Genomic DNA, 17,096 nt, shown 5'->3' on the forward strand with positions numbered 1-17,096 from the left:
TTATAAATTTATTAATAAATTTTTACAAAAATTCTATTAACTTTCGACCAGAGAAGGTCACAACAACCGGCTAGAATTTTTCAACCCAAAATTGAGTGAAAGTGCGACTGCATTGGTGGGGTTTTCTCAATCATCTGCCAATTGCAGTGCAATTAACCCCCCCCCCCTTCTAAGTTGAAATTTTGACAGGGTATTGATTACATCATTAATCCTGACATTGCAGCTCCACTCTTAGATCTTTTTAACTCCTCTGGAGAAATTATCCCTCAACTTCATGTCTTTTTACCCCATCTGCATATATTTACCCCCCCCCCCCCCTCTTACAACGAAATTGAACGAATTCAAGAATTACCCTTGACCATATACAGTTCCGAAATTGAGTATGAATTTGTCATCGAGTTATGGAAAAAACAGTTTACCAATTTTTTGAGTAGTTTACGTTACATAATTTTGAATTAATTAACGCCAATTAACGCAATCTAAATTTTTGCATATTTAAAATCCTTATATAAAATAATCTCATTTATATATGTCTATTTAAAGGTGTCAGGACAGTTTACCCAGTTCCTTTTTTACCCAATGCCACCTTACCCATTATATCCATTTTACCCTATTTAAAAGTTTGCAAACTTTGTTGCCTTGAAAATTTGATTATAGACGACGCAAGTGGTTGAAAGAATTACATGGAAGCAATAAAAAGTATACCGCCATATAACTACAATAAGCAACTGCTAGGAAAATCTACAATTTCCTTCTCTGGAGTTTGTATATTTTCCATATTGCGTTCCGTTTTCCATGAATTCATACCGCATTGCTGTTGGTTGTTAATGTATTATTTTTATACCATTTATGCATTTAGATACTAAAGCTTTCACTGTGGTTATTTTACACTCGTACAAAACAGAATAGAACAAATTTTTCTGTGTTATTTTTGCTGTTATGTTGATTGTTGCAGTTGATACGATTAAAACGCACAAGCAAATTTTTGATAATTGTATATTTTTCTTGCATTATATATAGAAGGTGTAATTTACCTTTAAAATAATAGGTATCGTTTCAAAAGCAAAGAAAAATAAAACAAGGTTTGAGAAAGTACCGCTGTCAAGACAAACTTTACGATACTTTCGTTATCTTTCTTTTGAAATTGATTTTCGCTCTATATTTGGATGATGTCAACTATAATATAGCTTTAGAGTTCATATAATACCTGTCAATGAATTCGAATTAATCCTCTTTATAAGATATCAGTTCTTAATTCTTAAATTCTGCTGAGAAACTTGAGTTGAAAGTCATCAGTTTGATCTGAAAATGGTCAACCCGCAGCGTTACAATGACTTGATAGGAATTCTTTATGGTTTGGGAAACGCTTTATGTCTGGCATTAACTGGCTTTCTGGCAAAGTTAACGAACGGTTATAACCCATTTACTTTAATGATAACTTCTGGTCTATGGTCGGTAGTTTTACTGACGTTTCTGAACAACAAGAAGTCTCTGAATCAATTTAGAAAGATCGAAAATCGCATTCAATGTATGTCATTCGTGGCATCAATTTGTTGCATGCCGTTGGCGGCGTTGTTTTTGTTTATGGCTCTCAATTTTATCGAGTATGCTGACGCTATGACTATTATGCAATCGAGTATTGTCTTCTCAAGGTAATAAATTACTGACCCCCCCCCCCCTTTGAATCAGTTTAAGAAGACTGAAAATGAATATCATTCCCCCTTCGTGTTAAGTCCCGGGTTTTAGAAGTCAGGTCCCCCAGTCTAACGTTTAGTGGATCTACAAAATGATATCAGTTGAAAACGTTTATAGCCATTAAAAACAAAAGGAGAGTAAAAGATGGATTGTTATGTCGTATCCACTTCCAAAGTTGGGTTACTAGATGGAAAGTAAAGAAAATCCGGCCATTTAATGTGGATAACTTTTTTCGATTCGAAAATATTTCTCATGTTTTTGACACCACATATCAAACTGCTTCAATTACCTAACAGCTGCCTCTTTCGAAGTGGTGTTTAAGAAACATTGATGTTAAATTCTAATTATCAGTGTAGAATTTGAAATTCTCATCGTTTTTTTTTACTTTCAAGTGCAACTACTCAACCTGTAGATCAAAAATGGAAAATCCTGCTGCAACACGTTATAATTTAAGGGTATAGCAATCCGTCTTTCGAGTACCAGGGATATGCGACAATGCGTAAAAAAAGGATGAGTTGGGGCAAGATAACTATACTTTGTATGAGGGGAGGGGGCAATTTCATAAGGTTTAGTTATCATCCGGTATTTTATTCACTGTGATCAAACTTGGAGGAGAGTAAGGGCATACCGTGAAGCAAGTTTCTTTGTTGTCACTTTTGGGGAACAGGACTTCAAACTTCCAAACAAAGCTAATTTCTTGTGTTGAGTGGTTGACCCATTGATTAATTGGTAGCGCCAGAGGTCTAAGACTGCTTTCGTTTTAGTTTGAAAAGCTCAAATAGAAGTCAGCAACGTGTAAAGAAGGCGCTCAAGCCCTTTGATTGTTGTTTTGAAGTCATAGCAAATTTTAAGTGAGAAAAGTTTAAACAAAGTAGTCCATAGTTGCGATGTGAACAAAATATTCTGTTTTGCCATTATATTACGATATTGCTTGTACGTTTCTTTTTTACCAATCGGATGTTATTTGATTACTTAAATCAACTCATTATCTCAGCTTGAGTTTCTAACGGCCGACAAGAGCACTTTTGGGACAAAAAAAACCTCAACAGATCTCTTAGAGCCATCAAACACCCCTTTCAATCTGTTAAATTTCGGGCGCTAGTCCGTCCGCAGCTAGTCAGCCAATGCAATGAACAAGATTTCACAGTGGCGCTCCTGATTGGGCTCTCGAGAGACTTTCTGACCGTTGGAGTGGTTGCGGTTGTAGCGGCGGCTGTGGTGGTTGCAGTGTACCGTTGGAGTGACGAAGAAGAAGACGAGAGACAGATTCGACTGGTGCAAAAACGAGAGAAGAAAAAGGAACCTCTGACCAGTGTCAAGTTGAAGCTTGACTGAGAGAGAGAGATTCGGTGTGTTTGCATGGTGGAGTGCGTGAAAAGCAGTTTCAGAGTTGACTTGAATCTCTACTAGTGGTATTGTTGTCTTTTAGATTTTCTTTAGTATAGAAGCCAGAGTGAGAAAATAGTTAGTCGAGAGCGAAAGTTAAGCGAGCTTGAGTTGGGATAGAGAGTTAGATTTTTTGTATCTTTTTCTGATTCAGAGAAAGTTACCAAAGCGCCAAGAACAAGAAATTTGTGAAGCAATGTATAAACGGTAGAGAAGAGTGAGAGTGAGACATAGTTAGAGTTAAAAAAGCGTTGATTGTTATTAAAATAGATTAGACGGTCTGTGCTCGTAATTGACTTTGTTGAGAGAAGAAGGCCATATTCTAGACCAGTTAGTTAATCAGCTGATATTTGGCAGGTGAAAATTTTGAGAAAAAATCAAATAGAGAGAAAGAAAGAGGGAGAGAGAAAGAATGTGTGTTGTTTTCACAGGTTTTTCTTCTTTCAAACAGGAGGCGCATGAGTTAAAGAATTTGACTTTGAGGGAGAGAGCTGCAAAAAGTTTGTGAAGTAGGCAAGTATTCGAGTATTGTAGAATATTTTGCATCAGATTCCTTTATTGGGAGGAATGGAAGTTATATGTGACTTGCCATCCGATTTTTGGAGAGCAGGATTAGGCAGGGCGGCAATGATGATAAAATAATACCGTATTTCTTTGACGAACATTTGTCTACGGTAGTTGAAACCAACTGTGACGGGATGTAGGAGAAAAGACGCGCAGTTGTGGGTTAACAGAATTATTGCATAGGCAGAAGTATGAAAAAGTAGATGGTAAAATTTGGGCGTGAGTATTCAGACAAAATTTCAGACCGGTGAAATTAGAGCAGTGTTAACTGAGGAAAGTTGTTGTACTCAATATACTGAGCTGCAGACCGTACAAAAAGTTGTGCAGTTACTAAAATTGAATTATGAGCAAGCAGAACAGTTGAAGTGGAGTATATTGAAAGAGATTAGCAAAGAAGAGATAGCAAGCATAACATATAGGGTTGATGAGACAACTGGACAAGAAGTAATTGTGCTCCTAACTGAAAAACTGACCGCGCATCGGAACATGACATGGGAAGAGGGAATGAATGAACAAGTATATCAAACCACCGCAGGATAACTGCTTGAGGAAAACCATATTGGATGGGAAGAGGATTGGGAGTGCCGTGAAAAAATGTTACCGTTTGAAAGGGAAGGTCCAGAACAAATAAACCTGTGGGATGCCAATAGAGAAAAAACATAGGGCGAAGCTAGAGAATATAGTTACTCTTGATGGTCTTGTGTACTACGTACACAACTCATCAGCGACTGAGGAAAAATTTGACTCCTGTTTCATGTGTGATTTTGATAACCAAGGTTAAAATTATGAAGACGAGGAGATCGAGGTTGCTTCAGGTCACAATAAGTGAGTAAAATGCACTCAAAAGACAAGTAAAATTGACATGATTTTTGTGAGTCTGTGTTTTTGAAACTAGTAGGTGGGCAAATTCGTGAAAGAGGTTCGGTCAATTGATAGCATTTTGCGGAATTCCTTATAGAGGACAGATGTGGAACTAGAGGGATAGATTTTGTCATTGAGGAAGAGCCATATGTAGTTGAGAACTTTAGTCGTGTTCCCAAGGGGATCGGAAAAAATTGTTGGAAACGGATAATGGGTTGGTGGAAAAAGCTGATTGTTGTTTTAGTTTTGTAGTTAGTAAGTCGCAACACACAAGTGTACTAGAATCCCAAGTAAGCAGGGATAATAAACCTGTTTGAGCCATGCAGTGGAATAAAAACGTGGCGGTCAAGAATCACAACGAAGGTACTCAGACGGGGAAGAAATTTTGGGTCGACAGAGAAAGATCAAGCTCTGAAAGTCACAACATGCAAGGAACGCAGTAACGCAGGCAACATAGATCATGGTAATAGACGAGAGTCGATCGAGGTGGTGTCAATAGGTTTTGGAGTTGATGTATATTGAGACGTTGCTGAAGTGATCGTGATACGCAAACCAATCGGAAATAAAAATCTGTCATTGGCCAGAGTTGAATCGTTTCATCAAGCGATGGACCAATCTCTACCTCGAATTACAGAAAAGCTAATCACTGAACAGATTCCACCACTTGTAACACAAGGGCTCAAAATGAGTTCGAGACAGTTGCTTTACAAATGTATCCTTTGGGTGAGCTCGTAATGCAGTTTTGGTGTGGGAGGCTACATCAGACTTTTCTCGGTTTTGAAAAAAAATCGCATTATTCAATTGTCATGTACAATTTATAAATACAATCAGGTAGTATAGACTTTCAGTCGAGTTCTTTGCTTGAAACTGGGAGGAGACGAAGGAAGTTTGAAGAGCCGATAAAGGAGGTGGATACTATGAGCATTTTACTGCGTAGTACAAGATCGCATAGAGTTAAAGGCAGTTTCAAACTATCAATTTGATTGTCAATTGGTAATCAGAGGCTTGCTTTTTCGTTGACGCTTGATACGGTTTAGAAGTTGATGCTAGCAGAGATAATACTAAGCAACCTGGCGGAGATGCTGTCGAGTAAACGATGTTGGAAGTTTAGTATACGGTGAAAGGTAGCTTTGGAGAAATTTTGGTGAAAGGTAGCTTTGGAGAATTAATACAAAAAGGTTCTTGTTGATATTGAGAAAGTTAAAGAATGTGAAGAAAGGAGGTACTCCTGATCTATCTGAAGGGACATAACTTCACATTGTTGACAAATCGTTTGACGACGGAGAAATAGAGAGACGGTATGACTTGGTGAGCAACTTGCTTTTCACCACGACTGAAGATTCGAAAAATTCGAAGCCTCTTGTGGGTGGAGCCTGGAGTTTTTTAATAGAGTTTTTGCAAGGTCTCAGGGACAAGGATGTGTGGAGGGTGGAAAGAGACCCAAATTATAAAGGTTTTCAATTAGGAGTAGCGTATCATTCTGTCAACCAGAGTTGAAGTTCAAGGACCAGATGTATTTCATTGTGGTTTTAGTCGTCAACCTTCAATGGAAACAAAAGTTCGGATCTATTGAGAAGTATCGAAAGTTGCGTCGAGTTGTTCTTTTACTTTTGTGTGAGGTATATTACATATTTTTAATAAGGACGAGGTTATATTTCGCGTATTCTTTTTTGAAAGTAGTGTCTAGACTTTTAGCTTTTTTTCACTTGCTGTAAATGAAATTGTGATTTAGTACTTGTAGATGCAATTATGATGTTCATTTGTAATTAGCGAAGGTTCAGACAAATGTCTGATGGACGAAAGACTAGAGGGAAAAGTGACACAGGTTGTTTCTTTGACGTAATAGCGATTCAGTAAGATGTGCATGAAACGAAATTGTTTGGTGACATAAAACTAATTGTTTGATCCAAACAAAGGTACCAGCGAACAGGAATTAAAGTAACGAAGAAAAGTGAAACAGTCTTCAGCACTTATTCGAGAGACTAATGGTGTAGAAGGGAGGAGTGCACAAATAATAATTCTCATTTTTTTTTGTTTCCAGTGCAACTACTCAACCTCTAGATCAATACTGACAAATCCCATTGAAACAAGTTTTAACTTAAGGTTTAAGCAATCCGTCTTTCGGTTATCTGTGATATGCGATTACAATAGTCAAAAACGGATGTGTTCTTTCAAGAAAAATTTACTTTGTAAAAGGAGGACCAAGTTTATAAAGGTTATTAATCATCCGATTTTTTACTCAATGCGATCAAACTTGGAGGGGAGTAAGTGCATACTGTGGGGCAGGTAACCGCGTTGTCTTTTTGGGAAATCTGTTTTATAGATACCGTGTGCTGACTTTAAACTTCCAAAAAAAGGCTAATTTCTTGAGTTGAGTGGTTGACCGATTGGTTAATCGGAAGAGTCAGAAAACTGACACTGCTTTGTTTTGCTTTCAATAGCTTGATTAGAAGTCAGCATTGTGTCAAGAAGGCGTTCAGTTCATTTGATTTTTCTTTTGAAGACATAGCAAACTTTGCGTAAAAGTGGCTGAATTGAAGCAGCCAATAGTTTCGAGGTGAACAAAATCTTGTTTGCCCTTATTTTACCTTGTTGCTTGATATTTAACTAAGGAGAGGACCATAACATCACCACAACAGAGCTATAGTTTAGGATTTGATCTCTAGAAAGGTTGTCAAAATAAAAACATTGTTGAGGAATTGAGTTAACGTAGCAAAGCTAGAAAACCGGAGAACCGCGATTAGATCAGGCTATTTAATTGGGGGTCTTCTGTAGTGAGATTTTCTGTAGGGATAAAGAAGAGTAGCTCTAAGCTGATTATTTTTGATTACAAAGAATACGAAAAATTGTGAACCAGATTTTGTAATAAAAACTCTTGTTGAATTTTGGTTTCTTTCAATAATACAAAACAGCCCTTCAACGGATCTCTCAGAGCCATCAAACCCCCTGTCAGTTTTGGGCGCCGGTCTGTATCCAGCTAGTCAACCTGAGCAAAGTACAAAATTCTTCAATCAGATTCCTAAAACAGTGTAGAATTCTTAATTTCCGTTTAATGGTGTGTTTTTTTCACATTTGATGTCTAATCTAATATTGAACACCAGGGTGTAGGTTTTAAAATGACAGTTCTTTATGATGCCAGATACTAGACCCAGTTTGAAGGCCCACACCGAAACTCAATGTCCAGACCAAAACAGACGCACGAGGGGGAGAAGTGCTTTGCAAATTATACGGTCTGGAAAGAGAAAAAGAACGGGCGATAGTCTGGACAAAATGTTATTTGAATGCCTGCTGAAAACACAAACATTTTTGATCGCACTGAAGTCTGGACATAGTTGAACGCATTTTAAAGTCTTTTGAACGCGCGATGAACGCATGAAAATTTTCGAGTTATTTTCCGTCTGGGACGGTCTATGCATATCAAATTTCGGCTGGGACCTCAATCTGGGGAAGGTCAGATTTTCCTATATTATACAGGCCTTGAAACTGTCGGAATTTTAAAACTTGCTTGAAGCAATTTAACCCGACTCTTTAAAACGCTTTAAAATTCTGACTTATCTTAAACCCCAGCGCAGTTCACGCTTAATGCCAGATTTTCTCAACTTTTTTGCATCAGAGTCAACTTATGAGATTTCCTGAATTACAGCATTAAAATGACGGTGGTAAAAATTAAAGGGTTACAGATATTGTTTGAAAAAGCAAAAACCAATTTAAATTTTTTGTTCTTCAGTTATTTTGAGTTAAGGTTTTCATACACAATTAAAGGTTTGCCATTCGGAATCCTTGCTTAAATTCATTCTGATAGTTGATGCAAACTGTTTGCCTGAAGCATATCCTTTTTTAATGACAGGGAGAACCACAATAATATTGAAAAGTTACTTGAGTTTCCTAAGAAATAGCGGTTAATCATTTTTTTCAAATTTTCTATTAATCGAAGTATGAAAAATGAGCCTGGCAATTATTAAACATAATGAGCATAGTAAGTGATATTGGACACGCTTAATTAAAAGGAGAAACTTTGTGCACAGCTTTTCAATTTTTTGAGCTTTATTCCAGAATTTGTGGTTTCAAATTTTTCAAAAATCGAAAAAAAATTTTACCAATTTTCAAACAGTGAGCATGTTTAATCTCAAGTTTATACACACCCAGCCAAGAAAGTGCGCGTTAGTATTTTCTTCAATAAAAGACAGTGGTAAGGTGTGAGGCTTTCACAGCTGTAATTTTGTCTGTTGTGAGCTACCGCATACCTTGATAACTAAAAAAGATTGCTCTTCCTGGCTTAGCAAACGCAAAAAATTGGGCAACAGTTGTCGATGACAAAACACATGCTATCATGTCGCCAGTAAGCGCATGGCTTCCCTTCATTTGCGGGCTCCTAAAAAGAATCAATTCATTTTTGCCAAATTTGCATAACAATTGCTGATGTGACAACGAATGCAGAACACATTTTTTATATAACTGCTTTTTTATATAAATTTTTTAAATAATAATCATAGGTTTCAACACAGTGGCCCTCTGAAATAGTCCTTTCCAATTGGTGATCGGTTTTCGAGAAACAATTTTTTTCCTGTAATGCAAAATCAAAATGGCGCTGAAAAATCAAAAATCCTATTAAGATGGGGAAAAAACGCCGCGTCATTATTCGAAATTGTTCTATTCACACACCCAGTAGTTCTATCCAGTCATTTTTGATCTAAAACCCATGTTGGCGTCCCAGAGCGAGGCAACCTCTGGTCAGACCAACTCGTGAGAATGAAAGTCGGAAAAATTGACTTGACACAATGGCTTGGCGTTTTTCAGTAGTCTTTTTTGGTCTGTGACGGTCTGAAGAGATGTAACTTCGATCTGAGACCCCAAAATGGGTAGTGCTAAAATACAATCTGAGTTATGTTTATTTTCTGAAAAGTTTAACAGTTTTTTTTTGTTTTAGCCTGCTGGCATTTTTGCTACTGAAGGAGCCTCTGAAATTGGTTGACATTTTGTGCATTTTGATGGCGTTCACTGGTGTGTTGTGCATTTCACGCCCACTTATTCTATTCCAACACTTGGGTGTCAAGTCTAACAAGTTAGTAATAAAAATTGTTTCCATTCCATGACATTATGTAGCCAATGTCTGACTTCTCGAGTAAATTTATTCAATTTTGTCACTCTTTTCAACGACCATGTTTTAATATTAGGGTTAGAAACGTGTTTGCGGGGGTTCTACTTCCTTTCACCCCTATTCATTTAACCCCCTATCATTTAACCCCGATTTATTCACCCCTCTATCATTTAACCCCTCTATAATATAATAATAATAAAAATAATAATAATAATAATAATAATAATAATGTATTTCACTAAACTTGGTTTTGCCAAGCTTAGTAAGTCCCTAACGGGGCTTGAATTTGATTTCTCTCAAACACTGTCCATCCATATGGGTATGATTTGTAATTAAAATTCTTCTTAGCTAAATCAAATAGATATTCTTTGACTTCTCTTTTGAATTTGGGAGGACTTGAATATGGGTTATAGTTGGGAAAATCACGCACCAGTGACATCGAATTGTTGAAGTTTGCAACTCGGTAGAAAAAATTAGATCGGCAAAATTAGATCGGTTTAAAATATCCATTTTAAACTTTTTCTCTGAAGCCTTTCCATTTGCCTGAAGATAGTTTTACTGGCATACCAAACATTTGATCCATAAAACAGGATCGATATTATGTAAATTTTGACTAGGTTGCATTTGACTGAAATTTTTGTTTCACTTGGAATTGTTCTCTTTAGATAAGCAAGCTTCTGATTTGCTTTTTGTAGAACAAAACTTAAGTGATGATCCCATGATAAATTTTCTGAAAAATCTATGCCCAAGTCTTTCAGTGTGTTTCCTGTGAATTGGCTTCATTGCTGGGAAGATGCAAAATTTGCTTGTTTTGGTTTTTACGTAATGAAAATTGCAGGTTTTTAAACTTATCGAAATTGAAATTTAACCGATTCTCCTTGCTCCAAACAATAGCATTTTCAATATCTTTTTCCAGCTCGATTCTATTGTCTACAGTGCTGACGATTTTTGTGTCATCCGCGTATAAATAGCACTCATTGACAATTATTTCGGGTAGGTCATTTATATAAACGGAAAAAAGAAACACAGTAAAAATTGACCCTTGAGGCCCACCGCTGGTGATTGGTCGAAAGTCCGATTTTCCGCAAGATATTACAACTCTCTGCTGTCGATCAGTTAAAAATGACGCGAAATACCTCAAGAAAGCACTGTCAAATCTCATTCGACATAATTTTAAAAGTATGATATTACAATTGATGGTATCAAAGGCCTTTGCTATGTCTATATACACTGTCATTGGCATTTTGTTTGCTTCAAGTAACTCATACAACCTGTTGCAGTAGAGAAGTAATTGAGTGATGGTTGAATGATTTTTTCTAAAACCATGTTGCTCTACGCAAAGCTTTTGTTGCAGAAAGATCGAGAACTGTTTATACACCATACGCTCAAATAGCAGTGACAAGGAGCTAAGCATGGCAATTGGTCGGTAGTTCTTGATATCTAATTTGCTACCGCTTTTGAAATGGGGTCGTACATGCACTTTTTTCCACAAACTGGAAACTCACATTTGCTAACACAGCAACTGAAGATAAACAAAAGTTGATTCGAAATGTACGGTAAAGCAGACTTCAAAAACTTAGGGCTGATTCCATCAAAAGAGTTAGCACCACTACGTATGTATTTGATTTCCTCACTCAGAGCCGCTTTGCTAAACTGAATGTCATCAAGAAATATTTCTGGACTTTGATTAAATGGACTAACAACTTCAGAATCGTCTTGAAAAAAACAGAAGCAAAATAATTGTTAAAACATTCTGCAATGCTTTTGTACCCAATAACTTCTTTTTCCATGTACATCATTTTCTCAGGCAGAATTGGCTGTTTTGTTATTTGTCTCATTAATTTATATGCATCGTTCGTTGATCAGACTTTCCTTTTTTCAACGAAATGTTTCTTGTCATTATTTAGAGAAATGGATAACTCTTCTCTAGGTCGTGAATTTTTCTCTGCGCTTTGTGTATTTTTCAAAGCTGTTTTGTGTTTATTTTCTAATTGTATACTGTTAGAGGACATGTAAAAAGGCGCATTGGTTCTTCTAGAGGTTTTGAGTGGAATTGCAATGGAAGACGCTAGTTTTAATTTATGGTAAAACGAGTCGACAATATTACCAATTGAGTCAAAAGAAGACATTGGAAAAGTAAAATTGATTGTAAATTCGTCCCAATTAGCTTTGCCAATATTTAAACGCTTCATTTTAGGCAAGGCTTCTTGCTCAGCATATTCAATCGAAATTTCAGCTAACAAATACTTGTGATCTGAGAACGATTTCTCCTCTAAAATTTCGCTACATAAGTTAATATTGTTACTAAGAAAAATATCCAGGGAGTTTGCATGGGGTTGAAGTGATGACATATTTAATTCGTTCAAAACTACTTCTCCGTATGAACAATTACTACTTAAAGTAAGCCAATCTGTGTGAGTAAAGTTAACGTCACCATTCAAAAAGAAACTAAAGGATTCAATGGATCTTTGATATTCTTGGACATCTCTGACAATCTCCTGAATGGTTTTGCAGAACAAATCTGCACTGAGTCTATATTTGCTGTCAGCTGGGGGATTATAAATGGTGATAATAACGATTTTAACCTCCTTGAAGGAGTATAAGCAACAACAAATGAAATCTGAATTTGTTCGCAAAACCTCCATTTTGCATGATAACGTGTTTCGGTGTGCAATTAGGACACCCCCGTGCGGTCCAAGTTTTTTATCTGATCGCGACTGGATTGAATAAGATTGACTAATTAGGACTTCTTGGTTTCCAATAATTGGGTTTAACCAGGTTTCTGTGAGGCAAACAATATCGGGATTAATAGTTTTCAGAAGGATATCCAACATCACTCGTCTATCCATACTTAATAGTGAACGACAATTCAATGACACTACACGCAAAATTTTACTTCATTTTAGTCATCTGAATTCAGGAGAGTTCGTTAGTAGGCAACTTCTATAGATAAGTTAGTATCAATCATTTTGTTCCTGAAAAATAGCCTAGCTTATCTAATTTTAATGTCTGAACGGTTGATATTCAAGGTTTGAGCAAGTTTAAACCGATACTCTAGAGCTTGTTTTTCTTTTTCCCACTCATTTTTCGATAAAAACTGTTTTATAAAAATATTGTCGGCCTTCAATTTTGCATTTGACATCATCATGATTCTGCAATTCCAAGTATTTGAGAGCTTCACCACCAGCAGTCGCGGACGAGTTTGGGTTGAGTTAAATTTACCCAGACAAAAAATGTCTTCGATATTTAATGTCTGGATTCCAATTTTTCGAGCAAGTTCTTCAACTGATTTTTTGTCATGACTGATTCTGTCCAATACGGTTATCATTGTATCGCTCGTATTCTCTGAAACTCCAAAAACTATGATTTTGTTTTCTCGCTCTGATTGACTAGTTAGATCAGCATTCGCTCTCAAGTTCTCAGTTAACTTTTGAGGTTCATTCTTGTATCGTGAACTTTTAAGCGTCAATTTAATTTCTTCTATGTTGTTATGCATTTCACTTTTAATCTCAGTAACCTCTTTTCGCAAGTCGTCTCTTATTCCAGCAACGCTCTGTTGAAAATTTTTTTGCAAATTTTCTGTTTCGTTGTTTTGGTGACCTATGACGTTTGCTCTACAGGCTACGCAGGCCCAAAAAGCACCATTTATCTTGTCCAATGCCACAAAGTTCTCATGCGACAAATCTGTACATGCAACGTGAAACCATGAATTGCATTTAAAGCAGTTAATGCAGTAATTTTTGCAATTTAATTTGCAGGAGCCGCAAGAAAAATTTTCAGAGGCGTGGTTATTTGTTTTTGTGCCTTTCTGTTTTCCCATTTCTGACTTGTGCATAAAAATAGGCGTTGGGGAATGGTTTTCGATTGTTTTCACAGGCAAACCGCCCCAGAAAACTTGGGGGGGGGAGATTGAACCTTCACAGTTAGACCACCCCGGAAAATTGAACGATCTCACCGAAGAACTGATATAGAGCTTTTCGGCTAGCCCCCGTAGACCCAAATAAATAAACTGCACTCCACTTGCACTCCACAAAAAAATAGATTGTAGCAAAGGTGTGTAAGTTTTTCAATAAGAATTTTCAGTCTTCAAGTTCAAGATTCCATCAACTCAGCAACTCAGTCATACGCACGTGCTCAATTACAATAACTTGATATCATTTAGCCCTTCTATCATTTCATCCCGCCAATTATCAGTCGACATTAAAGGCATGTTTTGTCCTAATTAAGTGGATAAATTAATCCCACGTTCGGCTGTGATAGTTTCATATCAAGTCACACGGGCCGCTGAGGCATGGCCATGGCCCGCGAGGCATGGCCAAATGAATATATTACTATGATGAATTCATTAATCCTTATTTTATAGAAGGATTAAAATCGGGGTGAACTGATAGAGGGGTTAAAAGATAGAGGGGTTAAATGATACAGGGGTAAATAAGTCGGGGTTAAATGATAGGGGGTTAAATGAATAGGGGTGAAAAAGCGGGACACCGTTTGCGGGAACGAATTACAGTAAGCATATTTAGTTCAACTGTTCTTCAATTTTTGTTATATTGTCAGCTAATTTCCACGATGAGTGCTTTTGGGGCAAGTGTCAAGAATAATGGCATTGTTTGATAACTAATTTGCACGCCATGAGTAACTCAATTCCATGTTGTAGCTAAAAACTAAGATAATACCAATTAGGCCGCAATGAAAGAGAGCCTAATTGCTGATTATTTTCAGAAATGTCTCTCTCGATACTAATTGTGGATTAAGAAGACAAAAAGCAGTTTTGCAATTAACAGTTGCACTGGTCACAAAAACAATTAAATCTTTGAACTGTGTCTCAAATGATTACAAATGAAACGCCAGCGATAAAGTTTTGGGCTAATTACATGCTCAAAATTGAGGAAATGGGTTGTTTTCATCTATGATTGCTAGTGACAAACTGTTTGCCCATGCCCGGAACCTAGTCCCAAGGCATTTCAGACCTGAATTTTTACATTCACATAGTAAACGAAAAAATCAATTCTTAATCAGTATATATGCAGTCTATTTATAAGCATTTATGACCATGACAATTTCGGAAAAACTTTTCAACTCATGATATCGTACTTCCCGGACCTTGCTCGCAGTGCGTTTCATTGCTGAACCATTGACTTTCAATAGTAACCATTACTGAACCAGCAAGATACAAGTGTAAATGCTTCTGCCAGTCTGCCCAGAGTCTATTAAGAAGGATCCCACTCTGTCCCTTTTCTTCGCAGCCTAATTTACATCATTGGTGTACACTGCACAGAACGTTTCACATCATCAGACTGTACATACATCGAACATAGCAAGTTTTGAAAATTTCGAATAGCTGATATCATGCTTGAAACTTTTAAAATGGCGATACCCTCAAAAGCTATTCTAGCTCCAACTATACCATATATTGGCGCATCTGTGCGGTGGAAGTGGAGTTCGGAGGTGGAGGCGGGAGTAGGAGGTGGAGGCGGGGGTCGGAAGCAGAGGTGGAAGCGGAGTTCGGAGGTGGCAGCGGAGTTCGGAGCTGGAGGCGGAGGCGGAGTTTGATGTGCGAGTCAGAATTAGTTGTGTATTAGTAGTAGTAGTAGTAGTAGTAGTAGTAGTAGTAGTAGTAGTAGTAGTAGTAGTAGTAGTAGTAGTAGTAGTAGTAGTAGTAGTAGTAGTAGTAGTAGTAGTAGTAGTAGTAGTAGTAGTAGTAGTAGTAGTAGTAGTAGTAGTAGTAGTAGTAGTAGTAGTAGTAGTAGTAGTAGTAGTAGTAGTAGTAGTAGTAGTAGTAGTAGTAGTAGTAGTAGTAGTAGTAGTAGTAGTAGTAGTAGTAGTAGTAGTAGTAGTAGTAGTAGTAGTAGTAGTAGTAGTAGTAGTAGTAGTAGTAGTAGTAGTAGTAGTAGTAGTAGTAGTAGTAGTAGTAGTAGTAGTAGTAGTAGTAGTAGTAGTAGTAGTAGTAGTAGTAGTAGTAGTAGTAGTAGTAGTAGTAGTAGTAGTAGTAGTAGTAGTAGTAGTAGTAGTAGTAGTAGTAGTAGTAGTAGTAGTAGTAGTAGTAGTAGTAGTAGTAGTAGTAGTAGTAGTAGTAGTAGTAGTAGTAGTAGTAGTAGTAGTAGTAGTAGTAGTAGTAGTAGTAGTAGTAGTAGTAGTAGTAGTAGTAGTAGTAGTAGTAGTAGTAGTAGTAGTAGTAGTAGTAGTAGTAGTAGTAGTAGTAGTAGTAGTAGTAGTAGTAGTAGTAGTAGTAGTAGTAGTAGTAGTAGTAGTAGTAGTAGTAGTAGTAGTAGTAGTAGTAGTAGTAGTAGTAGTAGTAGTAGTAGTAGTAGTAGTAGTAGTAGTAGTAGTAGTAGTAGTAGTAGTAGTAGTAGTAGTAGTAGTAGTAGTAGTAGTAGTAGTAGTAGTAGTAGTAGTAGTAGTAGTAGTAGTAGTAGTAGTAGTAGTAGTAGTAGTAGTAGTAGTAGTAGTAGTAGTAGTAGTAGTAGTAGTAGTAGTAGTAGTAGTAGTAGTAGTAGTAGTAGTAGTAGTAGTAGTAGTAGTAGTAGTAGTAGTAGTAGTAGTAGTAGTAGTAGTAGTAGTAGTAGTAGTAGTAGTAGTAGTAGTAGTAGTAGTAGTAGTAGCCCTAGTAGTAGTATGTGCTGCGGATCTACGCTCACATGGTCGAGCTAACGAGGCACTGGTCTTCTAGTTTGTGGCGCAACTAGTCGTATCTCAGCCTTCAAACACCAAAGCAATGAGTACAATCAACCATGGCCCCGAGTCCCGGGTAAGGGGTGCTAAAAATCTCCCGAGGAACCAACTCAGAATTGCAACTTTAAACGTCAGAACACTGACCCAAGCCGGATCTGCTAAAAATCTCCCGAGGAACCAACTCAGAATTGCAACTTTAAACGTCAGAACACTGACCCAAGCCGGATCTCTAGAGGCTTTGAAAATGGATCTGGCGCGATACAAGTTGTATATTCTGGGAGTGCAGGAGACGAGATTGCAGGAGCAAGAAATTGATCTCGGAGACCACAAGCTCTACCTGTCTGACTCGTGGTTGTCTGGTGTAAAGTCGAGACAAGGAGGAGTGGGCGTTGCTGTAAAGAAGTCATTGATAAACAGCATCGTAGAACAAGTGGCTCTAAGTGAACGTATTTGCTACGTCAAGTTCGCGGCTCAGAGGAGAGCCAATCTAGCTGTTGTTGTCTGCTACGCACCTACGAATGAAGCTAGTCTCCAAGAGAAGGATTTGTTTTGGAGTCAACTTTCAGACCTAGTTTCCAGTTTCAAACATAGGGAGCGTATTTGTGTCATCGGTGACCTCAATGCAGAGCCTGGACACCAGTTGAATGACACCATGAGCTGCAGAGGCCCGTTTGGAATGGGTGAAGAAAATGAAAACTCTGAAAAGTTGTTATCATTTTGCACTTCACACAAATTGCTCGTAGGTGGTACATGGTTCCAGCATCGACAAGTGCATCGGTACACCTTCAACCCTCCCGATCCGAGTTGTCGAAAAAAGATG

The 17,096-nt window shown here is 37.4% G+C and overlaps 1 protein-coding gene across 1 annotated transcript in view; it reads left to right on the forward strand.

Moving 5' to 3' along the window:
• Positions 1 to 947: 947 nt before the first annotated feature.
• Positions 948 to 17,096, forward strand: part of LOC142354072 (uncharacterized) — a 19,384-nt gene continuing 3,235 nt past the window's right edge. The window contains exons 1-2 of the mRNA XM_075406347.1: positions 948 to 1,652; positions 9,434 to 9,568. Coding sequence (XP_075262462.1) covers positions 1,309 to 1,652; positions 9,434 to 9,568 — 479 coding nt within the window. The 5' untranslated portion in view covers positions 948 to 1,308. The remainder of the gene's footprint in view (positions 1,653 to 9,433; positions 9,569 to 17,096) is intronic.

The sequence above is a fragment of the Convolutriloba macropyga genome, chromosome 15 (assembly GCF_964194025.1).
Source record: "Convolutriloba macropyga chromosome 15, txConMacr16.3, whole genome shotgun sequence".
Lineage (NCBI taxonomy): Eukaryota > Metazoa > Xenacoelomorpha > Acoela > Convolutidae > Convolutriloba > Convolutriloba macropyga.